The sequence below is a fragment of the Vigna angularis genome, chromosome 2, assembly GCF_016808095.1.
Source record: "Vigna angularis cultivar LongXiaoDou No.4 chromosome 2, ASM1680809v1, whole genome shotgun sequence".
Lineage (NCBI taxonomy): Eukaryota > Viridiplantae > Streptophyta > Magnoliopsida > Fabales > Fabaceae > Vigna > Vigna angularis.
This window is the reverse complement of record NC_068971.1, coordinates 31,107,848-31,129,545: the sequence shown is the minus strand read 5'-3', so window position 1 is coordinate 31,129,545 and position 21,698 is coordinate 31,107,848. Positions and strand designations below refer to the sequence as shown.

The following is a 21,698-nucleotide window of genomic DNA, read 5'->3' as shown; positions in this document are numbered from 1 at the left end:
AAATTTAATATACATTTTGACTTGTTTTGGATTTATTTTCAATACCACATCTGTTTTAGAGTTTTATTAAAGTGATGATAAAATTATCACATTCAATTTTAGAATATTTTGAAAACCACGTCTTGGTCTGAAACTTTAAAAAAAATATCATATTTATTTTGAAATTTAATATATAATTCGACTTGTTTAGATTTTCTTCCACTACCACATCTTGTTTTCTGGTTTCTCTTTTTAAAAAATGTATGATATACAGTATATATCGGACGTTAACACTCAAAACCGTTAGATCCATCCATTAAACACCGTTCGATTCCTTTGCTACGAGTCATAAATAAGAATAATTATATGGAATGGGTGAAGGAAATCGTCTTTTCATTTTTTGTCAAAATACGTTGTAAAAAAAATAAGAATACTTGGTCTACTTTTCAAAATTCATTTGATGTATTATTAGTCTGTGAGTTTTATATAAATTATGATTTACAGTTAATTTTAAACATATAGTGAAGATTAGAATTATTCTAAAAAAACATTAATGTATAATAATACTGGTTAATAATATGACTGCCATAATATATAATATAAAATGATAAATGGTGATAAAGTACATAAAAGCAAAATGACAGTTAAAAAAACCAGAGATGCAATGAAGAGAAAAAATAAATAAGGATAGCAGAAGTAAATAGAAAAATTGTGAAATGAAAAGGAGGGTACAGTGTGAAATTACGAGGCTAGGAGGGAAGCTAAGTTAATAATGTTTAGAGTGAAATCCTCTTATCTTATTGCCGTGTTTCAAAATATGCGATAAAAAATATCTTCTGTATTTCCGGTGGATCAGGTTAGTTTCTTCCAATTTTATTTTTTTTAATATGTTCTTCAGGTTTGAATGATTCTACAGGGCATTCGTGATAATTCTAGTATTCAGAGACACTGTTCCACACATGGCCCCAACAAACAATTTGGACAAATGAGTGTCTCTTCAGTGATATGTTTGAAGAAATTAAAGAAAGCAAACAATGGATGTAATTGGAACACGACGATGAGCTCCAGAGACAACACACCATGTTTGCCACGAGATGCAACAAAAATAAAAATCCACAAAGCCAATCCATCTCCTTCCTCTAAAATCTTTCTAGGCCAAACCTTCCAACATCTTTCCTTTCAACTTTTCATAATCAAAATAAATAATCTCATCGAAAGCATCTTCAGATTGAACTATTCACCATGCAAACAGCTAATATAGTCCCACATCAAAAGAGATATGAAAAGAAAGTACATTTATAAATGCCAAGTTGAGAAGCTTGACCACGACCTTACTTGAACAGGATCTGTTCTAAAGGCTCGTACCTCTGTATCCTTAAGTTCTAAGGAGACAGGAATTGAAGTCTGGTGGATGAATTATGATCCTGTGATCAGAGCGTGATTAACGGTAGTGTGGGCTTTGTCTCTGGACGATAACCATCACCAGCTGTAGATGATCGTTCCCTGACTTCTCAAGTTGGGGATGGTCACAGGGTTGTCTGACAGACTCCCATTCAAAACTGGTTTTTTATTTTACATATATCTCACATTTTTATGATAACTTTTACCTTTACCATGGTGAGATGCTGAATGTATAGAGGACTTTTATCCATAAATAAACATATTTACGAGGGGCTATAATGTCAAAATGTTCTAATTCTTTGCCACATACCAAGTTTTTGCTGACGTTTCTTTGTGATGTTTCTGGCAGAACATATATATATATATATATATATATATATATATATATATATATATATATATATATATATATATTCTCTTTTCTAATTAGAAATTTTTGTTTTAAATATTAGACAGTCTATTTTTTTAATTATTAAGATTTGTAAAAGTTCATTTTAATCTCAGTTTCTTGTCTAATGATATAAATTAGTGATTCAACACAAATTATTTGTCTGGGTCACCTTCTTATGCAGTGGGTTTGAGGTAAAAAAATTAAAATTTAACATTATCACAAAGAAATTATTCCCTTTGTATGGAATGTGTTTGTTTTAACTTCTATGCTTTCATATTTGTATTTTAAAAAACTAATTAAATTGAAAATAAAGTCTAATGAAATATAATAATTTATTCACTAAATCTATATTTATTCAGAAAATAAAAATCTGAATCTTTATTAAAGAGAAGAGAGTATGAAATTACAAAATTTAGAGAAGTTGTAGGAAGCCTATTCATATGATACACAGTAATGGTAAAACTAATCTCAACCATGTTTCATTTCAACAACAGTACTTTGATGATGCATATGAAGAAATTTGTAAAGGGTCTACATTCTCCACCCCAATCAAATTGAACATGTTTAACATTGGAATTAAGTTGTAACTCAACCATTGGTTTAAAATTTTGGAAAATAATCAATGTTTCATAACTGGTAACTAGTAACTCTAAATCTAATTGAAGAACAGTACAAGCAGGAATTGATCTAAGTTTTATTATTTAAACAATCCCTTTTCAACAATTAATCCAATATAAACTTAATGAATAAAACATCTTCTGACAGATAACTGATTGAAAAGAATAATAAAAACTGTTTGTTTTTCAAGCCATGGATTGTATTTGTAACACAAGCATTATGGAATTATACATGGTATGCAATGTTCCTACTTAAAAGTAGAATGGCAAGAGCACTAGAGTGGTAACAAAGAGTAAAGATTTATGTCATGGCGAATCTGTCTCATTAAGTTTCTCATCCTAACACACCAACTACATTTAACTCAAGCATCAAGATAAGTTAGAACAATTCCCCTTGGTCAATCATTGATTTCCTCCAGGATATTTCATGTCACTAGCCTTCAGCCACCGAGAGATAGAGAGGTGCAGTAACTTCCACAGGTGCAAAGGCTAATTAATTGCATAATACAACTTCAAGCAACACCAAACAATTTCTTCTTAGAAGCAGAAGGCCTAAAACACACTAACAAACACCTTGCAAATGCCTACAACCCCATATTGCAAGTGATTTTGGCGTAGACTTACCACATGAACAATGTAATATTTTCTTTTATCATGACTGTAAAATCAAATCTTCCAGGTCCCTTCGGCCATGCTATTTGGCTACACACGACGATTGTCAAGTGTCAAACTACTACTGCTGTCTCCGCCGACACGGTTTGGTTCCCCAACCCTGGTTGCCAAAGCCAAAACTTCAGGGGACATGTCCCAGCTTCCACTTTTTCTTCCCCAGCTAGATCGCCGAGGATGCATTCCAGCACGGTCTGTGTCATCAACTGTTGTCCTGATTTCAGGAGACAATTCACCATCCTTTACAGCCACACGGTCATTGCTCAATTGAGCTTCAGAATCCTCAATTCCAGCACCCATGTCCCATACTGTTTTCCTTCCCATTTCTATGTCCTCCCCAACTTTCCCCATGTTTTGGTTCATATAGCCTCCACCCACTGATCGAGTAGGTAATGCTGGTTCTTTTGGCACTGTTGCCCTGAAATTGTTCTTTGACGGGGGAATGCTGATGCAGAATATCTCTTTGAAATTATTCAATACTCCTTTGTTATATGGATTGGCTCGCCGATCATATCGGTATCTGAAGTTTTCATAAGTAGTCTGCAAGAGTAAAGGAGCCAACATCATGCTGTACACATCTGAAAACTAGCTTACATCTAAAGCATGTGGATTAAAAAGAGCAGTGCTTACCTGATTGGTACTAATCAAATATAAATGGAAGGCAGTGAGGCCTCCTACAAACCACATTGATATGAAGGTGTAAATTATTAACACTATAGAGGCTGGAGTTTTTATCATTGCCTTCCAAATTGTTTTCTCTTCTGCCGCCATAATTCTTACAATATAGACCCAGCAAAATGCAAAAACATATATACATAGTAGCGTAGTTGAGAAGACAAACATGAAGAAGAACCGATAATTACGCTGCATAACAATGTGCAAACAATTATATTCAAGAATGACACAAAACAAATGATAACTGAAAAGTAATCCCGAGAAAAATAAATAATGATATCGAGGAAGTCATAAAAAATGAACACAAGTTCAAGCTGCAAACTTAAGAAAATAATCGAGGGGCTATTGTTTTTAGTTTATTGGAGGCAAGGGTAGCACTCCTCCTGTCTAATATCAATAAATCACACATCGCTTGTCACCATTTGCAACATGTTCTGAACCAAAGAATAGGAAAATTAGCCTATATTCCCTGTAATACATTTGTATGATCAGTTTATGAGGCACGAAACTATAGAGGATACATTTTGAAGAGAGATTTTCCATGACAGGACAGAAATTTGATAGGTTCACTAGTTAAGAGAGTTCCTGTTAGTTCGCATATTGGAGTTGAGAGAGTAAGAGTTAATAAGGTAGGAGTTGAATTGCCTATAAATAAGAAGGTTTGAGAATGAGAGGAGTTATCTGTGAATTTGGGAACTGTGGGAGAAAATCTGGTCTCTTAAATACCTAACACTGATTAAAGATCACCCACCAAGTTAACACTTTATTTATAGCTAGATTATATCATGAATTACCAACTATAATAAACTTGAAAGTAAAATTAAACTAAAGCTAGATAGAATTTAATAAATTTATAAAACGAGTTTTATCAGGAGAAATCATGTATAAAATGCAATTATGAACAATTCAATAAGTTCAAAGCTGACTCAGAAAAGTCTGTCACCATTAATAACGAGATCAAGTTACTGTTCCCCAAAACATTCTGGGAATAAAAAGAAAAGGAAAAAGAAAAAGAAAACACTTAGGTTAGGAGACAAGAGATCCAACTTACCAGTCCAATACACTGTCCAACCCAAGGACAGTGATGATCAAACCTTTCCACACAATTATTACAGATCGAGCAGTGTGAGCAACGAGGAGGTCTGTAGAGCATGCAAGTATCACAATACTTGATCTTAATAGGGATGCCATTGACCTCAACCTCCTTAAAGCGAGGCAACCGCAGTTGAGGAGTCTGTCCAGCACCAACATCTAGATTACTGTCCAAACCTTCAGGCTCTGGAGGATGTGCATTGCGCGGAATTATGCCTGGATCTCGGCCAGATGTTAACAAAAGAAGAACTAAGACCTGAAAATATTGAAGCATCAGCATAGGTTGGAGAGAACATATTTTAGGTGCAAACTATGATAAATTAGTGATATGCCTCTATCATATGACATAAGTACCAAACAACAAATAAGTAATAAACAAGAAGTTGATTGCTGGAAACAAAGCATATCACTTTGGTAACTAGTAAGCCAGACATGAACATAAAGAACTAGAATCTAGGTGTAGGTCTGTAGCATATCAAAATTCACCGTTTGTTGGAGCCTAACAAGTTTATGGGCTGAAAGAGCCATTGGTCCATGAAGGGCATCTGACACCTAAGGTATGGACGGTTTATGTGCACAAAAGAAGGGAAATCCTGAAGCTGAGGTGGCAAGAGTAAATGGAGAGGTTGATACATAAGGAGCTAGTATAGCAGAGAGGTTGTTAGATGTGGGAGAGTATTTTTTGTTATTTAGTCTGATGAGGCAAAAGGGAAGAGGGTGATTATGTGATTTTCTGTTATAGGAGATATCCTCTGGGCAATTGGAGGTTTCCTCCTTGTGTAGTTTCCTTTTAATTGCAAATAACATCCAATTCACAGTAACTTCATTTTCTCTGTTCACTTTTATCACTATTTTTTGGTTTGTTACACCTTTCAAAATAAATTCTTCGCATGTAAGAAATACAATTTTCACTTAACAAAAAGCACCATCTGTACTAATTTTGGTCCTTCAAACGCTATATTTCATTATAGCCTCTAGAAAGTTCAAGTTTGATATGTCACTAACAACAATAGTAGAGATGGTCCACCCAAACATTAATCAAACAAAGATAAAATTGCCTAAACCAAGTGTACTATAACATGCTACCTTACATTGCATAAAATGAATACTGTCAACGACAACTGCATTAATCCTACAAGATCCCTCCACATTGGCTCCCTAAATCCTATAGTTATAATTTTCCAGATACACAAGTCATTTAGCCATGTAAAGTTGTAGATGTATTATGGTATTACCATTGCAAGCCACAGTCTAAACTATAATCAAGACATTGATGCATCTACAGTCCACCACCATAACACTAGACTATATGGCATATTACACAATTTTCTTGATAAAATTTCGTTATTTTTTAATACCAAGTGAATCCATTATCTAAGCTAGAAGACAAATGAATAGAATCACACAAAAGGAAAAGGTGTACAAGCATAAGATTTTCTTTTCAATGAACGGACCAAAGAAAATGGAGATTTGAAGAAACTTTTGACAGGGAAGCTACCTCAGAATCCCAAAACTGCCTCTAAAAATCTTTCTTTTAAATTGCATTTCACACAGGTCACCGTCATGGCCAGATTACATATGGAGTAGGCTTCTATGTGTGTGTGGCCATCAATCTTTGATGTTTGTGCCTATAGCTAGGAGAACTTCTTTTGATAAGTTTATTGCAGAAGCAAGGGGCGCAAAGTTTTATGACAACACACTACATATGCTTTCATTTGGTGCCTCAAATTAAAGCAAAATATACACATCCAAGGGGAATTCTCAATCCAATAGAGCACTATCGGGTGCCTAACTCCCACATTGACTAGTATAGGAAGCTTGGTAGAGCATTTAGTGCTTGGCTTTCTCCCTTTGATAGCTAGCCTTTGATTTGAGAGTGAATTTCCAAAGTGTTTGAGTGTTTATCAACTGGTGTCAGAGCTGATTGTCAATATCTCGAAAGAGTTGCACTCACAATAGCTATGAAACAAGCGTTTGCAAAAGTCTTCTAAAAGATTACTATTTGCAACATTGGGAAGGATGTTCTTCCCTCCCTTAATAAACTATTGTCTTTGGTCTAAAAGGAGGACAACAATCCATGATGTTTGGCTTTAACCATGGACCCAACTTCATCATTACAATTAGGATGCAGTATTTCATTGACAAATGAAGATATGAAAAATTAAAGATGTTAAAAACATGCAGTATTTCATTGACAAATCAACCAAATCAGTTCACTTCAATCAAGTGTGAGAGGTTGAATATAGAGGAGAGCTTCTTATGATTCTAATCATAGAAGATTACCAACACAGTTGAAAGACATACAGAGAGAAAATATCGTACATGTGAGAAAAAGACTCACATAAACTGTGAATACAACAGCAACAGCCATTATGGATATCCCCCAGTGGTCAGAAAAAGCATCCATCAGTTTTCTGGCGACAAAGACACAGAAAACTGAGACAGGAGCAACAATAAGAAAAATTGTCAGCGCCAGTGATCTCACATCTGGTCCAAATATGAACCTTCCCTGAAGAAAAAATTTCTGCAAGAAAATAATCAAAACAGTGATTAAGCACCCTCATAGTAATAAAATGAATTGATCCTGTAACATATTTCAAATCACAATGCAATAATACTTTTTTATTCTTTATTAAGCATAGCAAACAAGCTACAAAATGAAAGTTGAACAATAAGTACATCAAGACTCCACACCTCACATATCAAAGGAGAAAAGAAGGTAGATCATATCATGTAGAGACTCGAAGGCTAGCATTGTTTTTCGTAATCAATTTGGAGAGACCATCAGAACATTGCTGCCTCAATGATTTCCCTATACTTTACACCTATTCTTTGAGTTTGGTTAAGATTAGAGAGGAAAGAGCACAGTAGTTCTTAGAGTATAATGTTTTGATTCATTCTACTTTGCTTACTTCTTAAGTATATCATAATCATCCAATATTATAATACTATATGACACAGACTTATTAAAATAACATGAAAAATAAATTATTTAAATTATATTTTGTTCTGAAAATTTAACAGATCTCAGACGACTTTCTTTCCAAACACATCATCCTAAAAGTGAAGTGCTTGTGATTCTCCGCAGCATAATTTTAGGAGGGAAAGAAACTGTGAGAAGCAACTAAAACTAGGGATACTAGTAATGGATCCGGATCATCAGCAGTTCAAAAACCACTGAATATGGTAAAGTTAATAAGAAGACCTAGTAGCTTGTACCTAAGATTGCTTGTACCCCATGTTATGCTTTAATATTTTATTTTAAATATATATATGTGTATATATATATATATATATATATGTGTGTGTGTGTGTGTGTAGGCGTATTTATCTATTGATGTATCTATCTAAAAGTAAAGATTCTCTACAGTTTTTAAAAAATGCAAAAACCTCTGATCCCTTCCCTTTTTTTTTCAGAGCAAATGGAGCTTTGGAACAATTTCACTAAGGCTGTAACACTTAATAAAGCAACACAAAAGTCCAATCAATACTCAGTTCTAACATTGTACTGGAAACAAATCAGCTTAAACCTAACACATCAATCGGACAAAGGAGACCAGTTGATGTGGTTTCTGGGTTACCGTCACTTGTCATTTCACTAACACTGCTTCAGAAACTTATAGCAATCCATCCACACAAATTCATCTCAAAGTCAGCACATAACAACTAGAACCTCTTCCAAATAGAAACACTCCTGGCCCAAAAAACCAATACCAGTACAAATTAAATCCAAACAAAGAAAAGACCAGAACAACAACCACCAATAATAGATAAGCTACCAAAATTTGAGATGCATAAAAGCACTTGCAAAAAGCGAAATTTTCTGACAGTAGTGACACCCCCAATTAACAAATTCCACCAACAATCTCCTTTTCTTTAGAAAAAGAAAACTGTGAAAATTGACGACTTCAATATAGTTGCTTAGGTGATTTTCATGCAGCTCTGAAGTCAGAATAGGAGTTTGACCTTCCTAATCTAATTTATATTGAACTTTAATAAAATTTTATTGTGACGATTGCCAAGATGAAATGAAAAACAGCGGCACAAGTACTTAAACGTACTGCATCCAACTCTTGTTGAAGCAAATAACCAAAAATACAAGTAGGAAGTGAAACTTACATTGCTACCCTTCCAAGCTTGGTAGACCCGCAAATCGCCGGATCCCGACCCCTGATCGGAGCGCTGCGGCGGAGGCACGACGTACATATCGTCGAGGCAGGAGTTCTCAGAAAAGCTCTCTCAGTTGCAGTGATTTCAGAAATTGATTACCCAAAACGGGAAAGCGAAGAAGAAAAGGCCAAAACTTGAAGGGTCTCTAGGGTCGGAAATGGAGGGCCATGGGCAAATCCAGAGACCCTTTTGGACAAAGTTTCCGGCGAGTTCAACGGGTCGGGTCGGGTTAGCGACAAGGCATGAGGGGTTGGTTGGGAGGTAACAGAAGGAGGTGCTTCAGTGCAATGCAATGCAATGCAAGTAAGGGTTTTTCTTTTACTTTTCGTCAATTTTTCTCTCTCTCTAATGTGATGATTGTTTTGTTGTGAAGTGTGATGTGTGTGTGAGCTGGTTTTGGTGAATAGCACTTAGCAACAGGATTCTTCCCTCTTTGACAACTACTGGGTCACTGTATGTCTCTCTGTATTAGAAAACATAGTGTAAGTTTCCGACTAATATTATTTTTTATTATTTCTTTATATTTAATTATTGGATCAATCAATATCTGAATTTAACATTATCACATTTAAAAGTTTATAATTAATATTTTTATTTCTAAATTTAGTGTTTTGATCTCCATGTTTTACAAAAAAAAACTATATATTATAATCTAAAATTTAGAGTTTAACTTTGTTTTGAATTTACTTTTAGCTAGTTACAATCTTGTAATATTGAAATAGTTACATTGTAGGGTTTGTTATAGAAATAATTAAAAATTATTATTAGGACCCCATGAGGTGGATGATTTTGGCTAGTTCACAATGTGATTGATGGCGTGACATTGGTCCTCTCCTCCCTACTTTTCTAATACAATAATAAAAAAGAAGACAGTGACCCATTTCTCATTTTATGTGGCTGGGTGCATTTCAAGGATATTTGGTAATTTAATTCTACTTTAAATTCAGCCCCCAAAACTCTAATTCTAAATTGTTTTTATTTCATAAAATTTATTTTCTCCAAAGGTAAATTCCGGACGAACTGATTCATATTTCGAACAAAAAATCTAGAGTTGAAAATGCTCTTACTTGTTCATCTCCGCCTCCTATTTATTTAGATTAAAAAGAAAATGATAAAACAAAAAAACATAATATGAATTATTTATATGATAAAGGAATATTATACATATTCAAATATTTCAAATATTGCTTTTGACCTCAGTCACACGGTTAAATAATGTTTAACAAGTTTCTTAAATTATATCATGTATAGCAAATGGAGAAACATTTCCAGCAGTTATATATTCTGCTTCAATGGTAAACAAGACTACACATGTTTGTTTTTTTGAGTGTCAAGAGACTAAGGAACATCCTAGGAAGTAGCAGGTTCCACTAATGCTATATCAGATGACAACAATTTGATTTTAGATTTGGTTGCACCCTAAACTTATGCAAATGACCAAATCAGTATCTTTGACATTAGAATTGATTCAAAAACATGTTTATAAGTGAAATTGAGTACCAATTTGATAATTGATCAAGAATGAGATCCACCAGATCAAACCAATAACTCAAAAGTTCACAACTCAAATTCTACATGTTACAAACCAGATTTTAGTGATCTAAGTGGTTAAACAAGTCACGAATGACTCAAAAACAGACCTCAAACATTTAGTTTCTTCCCAAACCAACTCTTTTAGATTTTTACTTGTCAAAACCCCAAAAATAGACTAGAAATTAGCCAAAAACTCTACCTATTGACTACATCAAGATGTAGTAGCATATTCCAACCAATTATAACCTTAACTTATCATCTCAGTGATCAAAACAAGTAACAATTAACCAACATTCACAACAATACTCTTCCAACTCAGATAACACATATAATTTAATTTCAAACACTCATACTATCATATAATAATATTTTAGCAAGCTACTCACTTAACACCATATAAAATCAATTTTACTTCAATTAGAGCACATCAAAACAGATTATCAAACTTACAAGACTTTAGAAACAAATCATTTAGCTTCCTTTACTTGATAGAAGCTAAAACATGCTTGAAAGGACCTGAAACTGCTTCCTCATATTAAAGAGCTCTATGTGCACCTACACACCATGAAATCATGATTAAGGTACGCGGTTAGAACCATTGATCAAAATGAAACATACTAGAATGATAGGAAGACACATGCAACAGAAGATTGCTCGCATGCAAGGAAGAAAATACGGCTCAAGAAAAAAAATAGAAACTAATTTAATCTTTTGAAAAAACTGATCGAATAAAAGTAAAGATTTTGTTGTCATGATCACTTAAACACTTTCTGATTTTCAGAGAAATAACTTAGGTGTTAAAACTCGAAGAGAGAAGGGAATGAAGAGAGATGATTCGTAATCACCTAGACACTTTCTAATTTTCTTGTGAAATGATTTGTGTTTTAAGTAATGAAATTCTTAATAAAATTTCTATTTATACTTTTATTTATTTTAATATTAAAGTAAAATGGTCTTGTTTAAATACTTAAGATTAAATTTTTTAATTATTACATATGTAACATGTCTGAAAGTAATGAATACTTTATACTAAATAAAATTATAACGTAACGGTTTATTAGTGCTCACTTCTTTTACCTACTATATTCTTTGCATTTTATATTTACTAAACAACCTTTTTCATTTTTATTATCTAAAAGAAAGTTAACCATATAATGTGAAAGTATTTTTTATTGCATAATTTTATTACGGATTTTTAAATAGAATACAAATATTTTATTGTAGTTTTACTTTTAGGCATTTGATAGAAATATACTAGAGTTTCTATTATATAATTACAACAACATAAAAATTATTTTTATGTATTTTCTATATCTTTTATGTACGAAGAATAAGTATTTTTTAGTTTCCTTTTTCTAATTATTGAAACCTAGGATAACATTAAGGTTAACATTTATATATATATATATATATATATATATATATATATATATATATATATATATATATATATTTAAAATATTTTTGCATTTATATTTCGGTTTGTGGAGTCAATGTTAATTCTTTTTGCTCACAATTTAGTTCTATGATATCCTCACAACGTTCGGGTGCCATATGCAGAAAGCAACATTCAAGTTAGTGTTTGTTTGAATAGTTTTATCATAAATGTATCACAAAAGTAACCAATTACTTGAATATCAAACTTGTATTTATAAACTTTTGTGATGAGTTTTTTATTAGGGTTGACCTGATAACAGCTGGTCCAATTATGATTCATCATTATAATGTAATTTGACTTAAGATTAACCTAATTATTGTGATTGACCGGTCATATAATACATTTTCATAATTTTTTAATCTCTATCGAGTTATAAACTTTCCTCAGTTCTCCATAAACATTTAGATATTCTGGATCGGTATGTTCTGGTGAAAGCTTTGGTGTTATTTCCACGAGGAAAAAAGACAAAGGAAATGAAAAGGTAGAAAAAAAAGAAAAAGAAAAGTAAAAAAAAAAGTAATTTGATTGAAAAACAAAAGTCAAAAATACTGTAAGAATATTTTGAAAAATAAATATAAAAATAGTTAGTTCCATTCTTGTTGTGACCAGTGGGTTATTGGAGAGTGAAGATCAGAGACAATTCCATCGTTGTTCATTGCAAACGATTCAACAGACACGATGACACCCCAACGTTCACTGTCTACGGACATGCCATCAATCACGAATCTCTTCTCACTAACACCATCCTTGCATTGAAATTCTAAGCTCAGAAAACAATGGCTCTTCATTTTTTGCCATTAAAATAAGACCATATTCACCTAATAAAGAAAATTAGAACGTGGGTCCTTTGCTTTATTGGCAGTTATCATAACCTCCAATAGGATCTTGTGTTTTCTTTTGTGCTTTTCTTTTCTTAGCTCACAAGACCAAGTAAACTTCACACGCTTTTCAATGTGACTCAGAAAAATATCAACGTTAATGGTTGTCTTAAATATATTGACTTGTACCATAAATTTATCATTTTTTGGTACAACAAACGTATCAACTTTTGCCTGCTTTGTTTAATAACAATGTTCACCAGTACTAGGGCTAGAAACTTGTTACCAAAACATGAAGAAAACAATTTAATCCTTTCATTAAGTTTATCACCCATTTCATATTTAAAAAAACAAAAGGCAAAGAGTGTACAACATTTAGTATTTTATTTTTATTTTTGAACTTATATTCTGATTGTATATTTCATTTATTGTTTGTTTGATAATCTCAGTATAATTTCTTTCCTTCGTTCTTCTTCGATTGATTCTAATCTGAAAATAATTTTCATTTTTAGAAAAATATTAATATATAAGAAATATGTAATATGATTAGTATTAGCACCGTATATCGGTAATCAGATAAAAAAAAGATAAAATATGATAATGTGATATATATATATATATAAAGAAAAACTTATTTATAAGAGATAAATGGGAAAATAATCAAAATATATGAATGGATTAAAATTGTACTTAATGGTGTCAAATTTCACTCATTTGAGAAAAGAGATTTATAAATAGTTACACATTTAAATAATTTTTTTAATCAAATAATAAAGGTAGAAATAGTACTAATCCATATATAGGAAATAATAGGTTGACACCCAAATTTCTACCCCTTTCTTACAATTATTTTTATTAATTTAATTTTTTGTTCAACAATTTAATTTACGTTTAAATTAGATAATTTAATTGGTGTCAAAAATATTTATTTTTCTCTCGAACCCATACCACAAACTCGACACGTTCTTTGGGGCACGTATACCTGCGACAATTTGTAGAGCTCTGTCTGCAACTCAAATATTAATGAGAACAAGATCCAATGAAAATAAAAAATAAGACAAAATATTATAATAATAAAACTAAAAGGAAAAAAAAGTATTCGTACTAATTTTAAAATAATTAAAAAAATTTATTGAGTACTGAAATTTTTTCAACGGATGATAACATTACTAATATTATTCGTCATTAGAATATATATCATTTTGTGTATTTACGAAGTCACTAATTTTGAACCAGTGGTAAAGTAGCGAGGACCAAACAGATAACCAAAATATTAAGTAATATATACCTTATATATGCTTGAACTTTTGCATGTAATAAGATTGAATGAGCCATGTTCAAAATGCCCACATGTAAACTGTTAATAAAGGTTTCTGTAAAGACTACCAAACAGTTGACAGCAGTAATTTCTACTTTAGGATTGAACTGTAAACATGTTCAATATTCCAGTAGAGTCTGCATTTGCATCTGAACAGATATGTAGACTTTTCTGGGCAAAATTCAGCAATCCAATCTATTTGCTATTTATTTTTGTTGAAAGAGTTGTGTTTGCTTCCAGCACCAGCAACATGAACGATGTTCAAACATAGAAATACTAGTAATGTATCATATTTCTCAGAGTAGAAAAGCAAGAGCAACCATGTAATCTGAAACCTCATGTCAAAGCATGTGAAATTGAGCCTCAAGTTCACAAGTGCCAAAACAGCACTATTTAAGAAAAAAAAGATGGCCAACTAGCTTTATTAAGCTACATTTAAAATCCTCGACAGATTATCCTTTGATGTTTGTGTTACAATCCAATCTATCTGCATCAAATGCCACCTTTCTGTGTCTTCCTTTAGTTGAAGTATGTTGAACCTTATATGGTATCATGTTGAATCACAACTCTATGTGGGGTTCCTTAGGACTGTTTTGCCCACTTTGTCGTTTCTGCCTCCATGTCTCCCCCCACAGCTTGGCTTCTGCAACAGCTCGCTCTCTCACTGATTCTTTTGGCAAAATGGTTGTTGTTTCATTTGGGGACTCTCCACTCTCCATCTCAGTTGTGTTGTTGACTGTGTTCAACATTGGGGAATATTGCTTGGATGACAAGAACTCCAGAGCTGCCACTATATCTCCTGCATTAGGCCGTTGACGTGGCTCTTCACGAAGACACATGGCTGTCAATTCAATCACCATCGGTAGACATGATCCTGGGTACCTCCCTTCAAGCCGTGGATCTACCAATCTTTGGAAACTTCTTTTGTCTCTCAGCATTGGACGTGCCTACATATGTTAGGAAAAAACAACCTTCACTGTGTAAGTCTTATGTTCTCTCATGGTCAACTGAAACCATTATGTTTTCTCAAATTGTGATTCCTTAAACAATGATAAAGTTCTCAAAATTAAGACATTGGATGGCATTTAGCCATTTTGGATACAAGTAGAAAAATCACGTAATATTCTGAGAGAAGGGTTAGATCACAAGCAATGCAATAACGTTCTCCAGAAACCATGTACCAAACTGGAATTTAAGTTCAAATTATAAGGTATCATTATATTCCTCTCTTCAACATTAGAAGACCACACCACATTCATTGATTAACAAGAGCTGATTTATAACTCAGCTTCTTCCTATTTTAAGTACACAATGAAAACTTGGAAAAACCAAGAGTGATGATAGCATTCCGCTGAGACTGCCAAGGAAATGCAAACAGAGCAAATCCAAAATGCTAATTAATCTGATGTATATGATTCAACTGAGAGAAAAAGGAGAAAGTAACGTTTTGTGTTATTCATCATTGGCAAGAAATGAAACAAAATACAATCAATATAGGAATTTACCCAGTCTACTAGAAGCTTTTCAGGGCCATGCTTATCATCATATGCTTTGCGTCCAGTAATTAGTTCCAATAACACAACCCCAAAACTGTATATGTCAGATCTCTTCGTTAATTTTCCACTGGTGGCATATTCAGGGGCACAGTAACCTTGTGTCCCCATGACCCTTGTGGCAACATATGATTGATCTCCGGTTGGACCAAATTTTGCAAGCCCGAAATCAGAAAGTTTTGGATGGAAATCTTCATCCAATAGTATATTGGATGCTTTAAGATCCCTGTATATAACTGAAGGCTTTGCTTCATCGTGGAGATAATGTAGCCCTTTTGCTGATCCACAAGCTATAATCATTCTGGTATTCCAATCAAGTGGCTCTTCATCAGGAGAAACATCTGCAAATAACCATAAACAAATATTAAAGATACAAAGATCTAAATGTACTATAAAGCATTAACATGTGATACTAAACATGGCCTTATTGAACTAATTAGTAGCACCCCTCTTCAGCTCAGTAAATCATGTACGATCCCCTCAGATAGGAATAAACTATAAGGCTTTACATAATTTCCTCCAACTCATGGGCAGAAAAGAAGGCAGGAAAAAGATACATGGAGTAACTAGTAACTGATTACAATTTGGCATTGAAGAAAAAGGTTGCTTTATAGTATTATACCATGAAGATGAGATTCTAGGGATCCCAAAGCCATGTACTCATACACAAGAAGACGTTGATCCCCTTCTGCACAGTAACCAATCATATTAACAAGGTTGGGATGGCGTAGAAGGGAAAGCATGAGAACTTCCACCAGAAATTCTTTCTCCCCTTGCACTCCTGTAGTATCAAGTCTTTTAACAGCTACAACCTGATCAAATCCCGTAGCTTGTTAAAAGAACTATATTTCACAGCAATGTAGCATACTGATGGGTATTGTAAATGAAGAAACAGGCACACAGAAAATCTATCCATCAAGTTATACCTGATTTTCCCCAATTATTCCTTTGTAAACAATGCCAAATCCTCCTTGCCCAATAAAGGTTTCATCTCTAAAACTTTTTGTTGCTGTTGCAAGCTCTCGGAAGGTAAATATCCGGGCCTTATGAGAATTTTCGCCCTCCTGTACTGGGTTTTCTTCTGGTCCATTCCCTGTATCAAACCAAGTTATGATCAGTAGAGTATACAAGCAAAGCAAAAACCAATAGAGATCTCGCTTTTAATACTATAACAACGTTTTTTACACAAGCATAATGCTCAATGTGAAACTTAGACACTCCAAAATACACAAGTTCCTATTAAGTAATCTGGACTAACTATATATGTGCCCACATATCTAGATGACGAGTATAATATTAACTTGTAAAAGTGAAAATCGCTATATAGTTTTTTCTAAAGAGATGCATAGAAGATATAAAATTTTGTCTTAAAAAATAACTACTCAATTAATCGACAGAGCTTTCCTTCAGCAGCTTATAAACAAGTGATAATCTTTGTAAAATTATCATGTCAAAGAATTGCTAAACAAAATCAAACTAAGACAAGAAAAACTCAGGACATCTATCTCCCCTCTTGGGAAAGGAGTTATTAGAAGAGAATGAAGGAAATTCTGATAATCAGTATGCGTTCAATTACCACGAAAAACTATCTATAATCAGTTCCTATGAAAACAGGGCGGCCACCTCAATGAATTCATAAAAAAGGACCATTCCTTTGGTTAGACCATAGTGATTTTCTAAGTTGCCTATATAAAAAGGAGGGAGATGATTTATTTTCCTAGCACAATTTGTAGCCAACAACTGTGGTATTCTACTAAATTGATTTCAAAGTGTGCAGGAGGTTCTATGCAACAGAGGCTGATGTGATATTCTTTTGATACAGAAATGAGACCACTCAATTGTGCAGACCAGGTTGAAAGAAAGCATTTCCACATGAAGCCAACACTCTCAGGCTAGTGACAATCAATTCACAAAATTTCCACATAAAAATTTCTTCCAGAATTTAACATGCATGCTTTTGCTTCTCCAAGACTAGAGTGAAAAACAACACAGTAGCAACTCAGAAAAAGGCATTTAGGCGGGGGTATGAAATTTGAACAGCCCCCTTAGTTTTTTAATTGATTTTGGGAATAAGGTACTAAGCTTTATGCAGTGTACATAATCAGAACTTCAATTTTCAAATAAGAAATACTCCAAGAAGACAACATTCATCCAAGACCTTTTTTCTTTCACCCTAAGATAAGAATGAAATGAGATGAGAACTATAAGCAATAATCACAAGAGACATCACCTAAAAACCAATTTGTCCCCTATGGTGACTTAAAACCCAAACCCATTAAAAAAAATTGGCAAAAAATTAAAGAATTCTTTTTGAAAGATTGAATCTTTGAAAAAAAAGATAACCTGGAGAACTTTCAGAGACATCATTGGTGTTCTTTACAGATTTGCAATTCTTGTTTAGCTCGTCCCGTCCCATGTCACTCTTCTCTTTGCCCTTCTTCCTCAACCCGAAACAAAGACAGCTACTACTCATCTATCAGAGAATTCTAAGCCAAAATGCAAATTTTTTGCTTTTTAGTGTCCCCAGTCACATGAAACAGTAGGCACGGAGACAGAGAAGAAAGAGAAAACCAAACAAACAGAGGGGTTTTATTGAAATTCAGTTCAATTCCCAGAACATCACAAAAGAAGAATATTCTTGTTTAGAAAAGAACGACGGCGAAAAACGAATGCGTGCTCACACGGACCTCAACGGAATCTGCCCCACTCTGGTATCACACACACGTTGCAGCAACCATGCTAAGTGTGCTGGTGTGGTTTCTTGGTGAAAAAGGAAAAGAATTCACAAAATGAGAATGGTAGTTTAATATAAATGGAAAAATAAAAATAACTGGTTGAATTGCACATAGATTTTAATTAATTCCAGTAATGATATTAAATATTTATTTGTTTCCTTAGAAGGAAATTGTGTGTAGGGTAAGAGAAGAGTTTGTTTGTACAATGACATGCATGTCTATTGGGTTTCTGACTTACGTGTACTTTCTCTCAAAACCTGTTCTCCCTGCTATATGCCACATTTGTCTCTCATGCTCTTGCACTTGGGTGCTCAATTTAAGGTTGCTGGGTGGGTCATGCATGTTTTCTTTAGTCAGCTCAAGCTACACCAAAAATATGTAATTTTATCAATTCTCTAAAATTAATATGTTTTTCCATTTCAAACATTATTTTACATAAAGTAGCTATGATAATAATAATAATGTTTAATTATAAATTTTAATATTTTTTATGACAACAAAATTAATATTTTTATTAAGGAGAAACACATGTTAAGTTTGAACTAAAAGTGTTTAATTTTGTAAACTTAGAATACCCAACTAATATGCTGTTAAATTTGTCCATATTGAAATACTATGTAAAAAGTTGATTTAGTTAATATCATTGAAATTTGTATAAAATAAATGTGTTGGGTTAAGCTTACATTCATCAATCAATTATAAATATACATATTTATAATAAATATATTTATTTGTAAAAAGATGCTGTTTTTGAAACTGAAAATATGAAATATAATTGATGAATATATTATAAATTATAAGTTAAATGATTGTGTTGAACGTACAATATTTGACTAGTTTATATGAAATGTGGTGAGTTTTATATTTGAGGAGAAAAATATACTTAATATAATAAATTCTTTGATAGACAGAAAAAAAATATAATTTTGTGATAAACATAAAATATAATTTCTATTAGTTTAATTTAATTTTAAAAAAAATATTTGTGGTATAATTTAGACCGGATTAAAAAATTCCTAATTATTATAAAATTATTAGATATTTTATAAAATGAAAAAAAATCAAATGAAAAGGTTTTTATAATAATTAACTTAAAAATAACATCAATGAAAATTTACCATTTGATGATACTGTAATATTTTTCTAAACGTTAATAATTAATATTTGGAAGAAGAATAATAACAATAAAATTTTAATTTTTAAACTAAATCTTAAATCTTTCAATCTTCATAAAATAGAAAAATATACTTCATAGAATTTATTTAATTAAAAAAATGATATTTCTTATGTAAAAAAACAATTAACGCAATAAAAATTTGGGGAAAAAATCTTATGAAAAGAAAAATAACATTCAAAACAATTATTATAATTAGTAAAGAAAAGTCTTAAATTTTATATCTTTTTGTCTTAGGATTCCAGTTCAGATATAGTTTTCTTTGCTTTAATTCATCCTCACGCCACTTTACATTGAAGTAATAAAAAATTTCCTTGTGATTTTTGTTTTTGTATTAAGATTTAGCTCTGTAAATTTCTTGCTGAGTTAGGGATTTGAATTTATGGGCTTGTGATGTCTACCCAAGAAGAGAAAATAAATTAATAGAATAAAAACATAAAATATAAATTCATTTCTATATCACTCACTCACAATGGATATTCTACATATAAATAACCTATATATAAAAAAACGTGTTTTATATTATATGCTAAATAAAAATAATAATAATATTACAGAACATTCATCAGATCATTAAAATAACCTATAAAAAAAAATTATGAATTCTCCAGTACGTACAATTTAAGAATTCTCTAGTACTTACAATATAACAGGTCATGAAATGACCCAAAAACTGAAACGCAGAAACATGGTTCCTCTTTATATTAAAGAGATGAAGTCCTGAAACGGGAGAGAAAGAAAAAACGAACAGATAGAAACTGTTCATCGGTTTAGACGAATCCTCTTCATCCGGTTTCAATTTTATTTTTCGCTTTTACCGTTTAAGATTACAAAAATTGTAATCAGGTTTAACGTTAATTTGGGAATTTTGTTTGGATTAAATGAATCAAAATAATAAAACCCATAAATAAATAAAAAGTCCAAATCAACGAAAATATGCAAAGCAGAGAAATATACAAAGCTCTGATACCAAATGATAAAAATAGCAGAGTATGAAATTAACCTAAACATGTTATATTAACATCACAGTAACACATTTAGATCAAAAACAGCGGAAGCAAAAAATGAAATAATAATTTGCGTACCTGTCATTGCAATTTTGTAAATCTAAACACAGACAACTTTGTTTTCTAAACCTTAACTCACTCAAACTCAATGGTGTGTTTTTCTGAAGAGAGGAGTATGCTTAGTGATCAAAAACAGAGAGTAACTCATTCCCTTATATAAAATCTGGCCATCACAGGTTTCAAATAACTGTCCATAACCTCTATGCAGTTAAAAGGATAAAAATAATGGCTTAATGGACCACTTTATGTTCCTTAAAAATAGGAACCAAAAATGCTATAATATTTATTTTATATTTAAAATAATGCTAACATAAGATGTATTATTTTGGAGCAGTACTGGTATTATGCAAATAGGAATTTTGCAAATCACGAGCTATTTTATTGTTGAGATCCTTATCAGCCTCATATTAGCTTCCCTACAAAAAAAACTCCTAGACCAACTTTAAAATTTTAATTTTTTTTTATTGAAAATTTATGTACATGTAATATCAATCTCTACATTTTGATTTTAACATTCCAGTTCTATTCAACGTCATCAAAGAAACTTATGTCTCTATGATAGAGGTAGTTCTTTATGACATGTTAAAAAGTTGTTTTTTTTAAATCAATTTTTGTTATAGAATTTTATTAATTTTTATTACTTAAATATAATATATGAGTTAAAATATTTAGTAAATTATGAATAATATGATAATTGAATTTCTATTTTCTATTTAATACATTTTAAATTTAACAATGTTAAATACTTTCTTTTTAAAATGTTATTTCATTTTCGTCATATTACTTGTATTCATATATGTAAAGTATTTCTATCTCATTCATTTCCTATATTACATATCTCTTTTCAATAATTAACCATCACTTAAACAAATTATGAAACATTTTATCAATTCAATTAAAAACTCTGTTTCCCATTTAGTGACACCATTACTTGCCCAATGAGAGGGTATTGAGAGAAAATTCTCAAAAATTCACCTAGTGAGTCAACGAATAAAATCACTCATAGCAATTTTCATAAATTCGTCTAGCAAGCCTTATTATGCCCTGTTAATGAAACACCAATGCTTC

The 21,698-nt window shown here is 32.0% G+C and overlaps 2 protein-coding genes and 1 non-coding gene across 6 annotated transcripts; 1 reads left to right on the top strand and 2 right to left on the bottom strand.

Annotated features, from left to right (window-relative positions):
- The first annotated feature begins 1,304 nt into the window (after positions 1-1,304).
- Positions 1,305-1,527, top strand: LOC128195662 (small nucleolar RNA U3). The gene has a single exon (XR_008247459.1). It is a non-coding gene; the product is annotated as a small nucleolar RNA U3 (small nucleolar RNA).
- Positions 1,528-2,544: 1,017 nt separating this feature from the next.
- LOC108329059 (probable protein S-acyltransferase 7) lies at positions 2,545-9,441 on the bottom strand. Of its 3 annotated transcripts, none has more exons than XM_017563048.2 (5): positions 8,944-9,441; positions 7,166-7,348; positions 4,784-5,080; positions 3,688-3,921; positions 2,545-3,597 (listed from the first exon to the last, which is right to left on the bottom strand). In XM_017563048.2, exons 1-5 carry the CDS (start codon positions 9,028-9,030, stop codon positions 3,091-3,093), a joined length of 1,308 nt encoding a protein of 435 aa, XP_017418537.1. In that variant the 5' UTR covers positions 9,031-9,441; the 3' UTR covers positions 2,545-3,090. The 3 variants fall into 3 exon arrangements, with proteins under 3 accessions (XP_017418537.1, XP_052728418.1, XP_052728419.1); XM_052872458.1 differs by lacking the exon at positions 8,944-9,441 and adding an exon at positions 7,519-7,647; XM_052872459.1 differs by lacking the exon at positions 3,688-3,921 and having other exon boundaries at positions 8,944-9,437.
- Positions 9,442-14,425: 4,984 nt separating this feature from the next.
- LOC108329060 (probable serine/threonine-protein kinase PBL7) lies at positions 14,426-18,490 on the bottom strand. 2 transcript variants are annotated; one of them, XM_017563049.2, is made up of 6 exons: positions 18,342-18,490; positions 17,998-18,140; positions 16,581-16,747; positions 16,277-16,466; positions 15,607-15,995; positions 14,426-15,048 (listed from the first exon to the last, which is right to left on the bottom strand). In XM_017563049.2, the coding sequence occupies exons 2-6, from the start codon at positions 18,125-18,127 to the stop codon at positions 14,662-14,664; spliced, it is 1,263 nt and encodes a 420-aa protein (XP_017418538.1). In that variant the 5' UTR covers positions 18,128-18,140; positions 18,342-18,490; the 3' UTR covers positions 14,426-14,661. The 2 variants fall into 2 exon arrangements, with proteins under 2 accessions (XP_017418538.1, XP_052728420.1); XM_052872460.1 differs by lacking the exon at positions 18,342-18,490 and having other exon boundaries at positions 17,998-18,335.
- Positions 18,491-21,698: the final 3,208 nt, after the last annotated feature.

What these genes read in the sequence shown, in the direction of transcription:
- LOC108329059 (XM_017563048.2), bottom strand. Translation starts at nt 9,030, where the DNA reads ATGTACGTCGTGCCTCCGCCGCAGCGCTCCGATCAGGGGTCGGGATCC. An exon ending in CTGTTGTATTCACAGTTTAT is followed by an intron (nt 5,081 to 7,165) that starts GTGAGTCTTTTT and finishes CAATATTTTCAG; the next exon opens with GTCTTAGTTCTTCTTTTGTT. An exon ending in ATTTGATTAGTACCAATCAG is followed by an intron (nt 3,598 to 3,687) that starts GTAAGCACTGCT and finishes TTACTCTTGCAG; the next exon opens with ACTACTTATGAAAACTTCAG.
- LOC108329060 (XM_017563049.2), bottom strand. Translation starts at nt 18,127, where the DNA reads ATGAGTAGTAGCTGTCTTTGTTTCGGGTTGAGGAAGAAGGGCAAAGAG. An exon ending in GAATAATTGGGGAAAATCAG is followed by an intron (nt 16,467 to 16,580) that starts GTATAACTTGAT and finishes GGATTTGATCAG; the next exon opens with GTTGTAGCTGTTAAAAGACT. An exon ending in CCTAGAATCTCATCTTCATG is followed by an intron (nt 15,996 to 16,276) that starts GTATAATACTAT and finishes GGTTATTTGCAG; the next exon opens with ATGTTTCTCCTGATGAAGAG.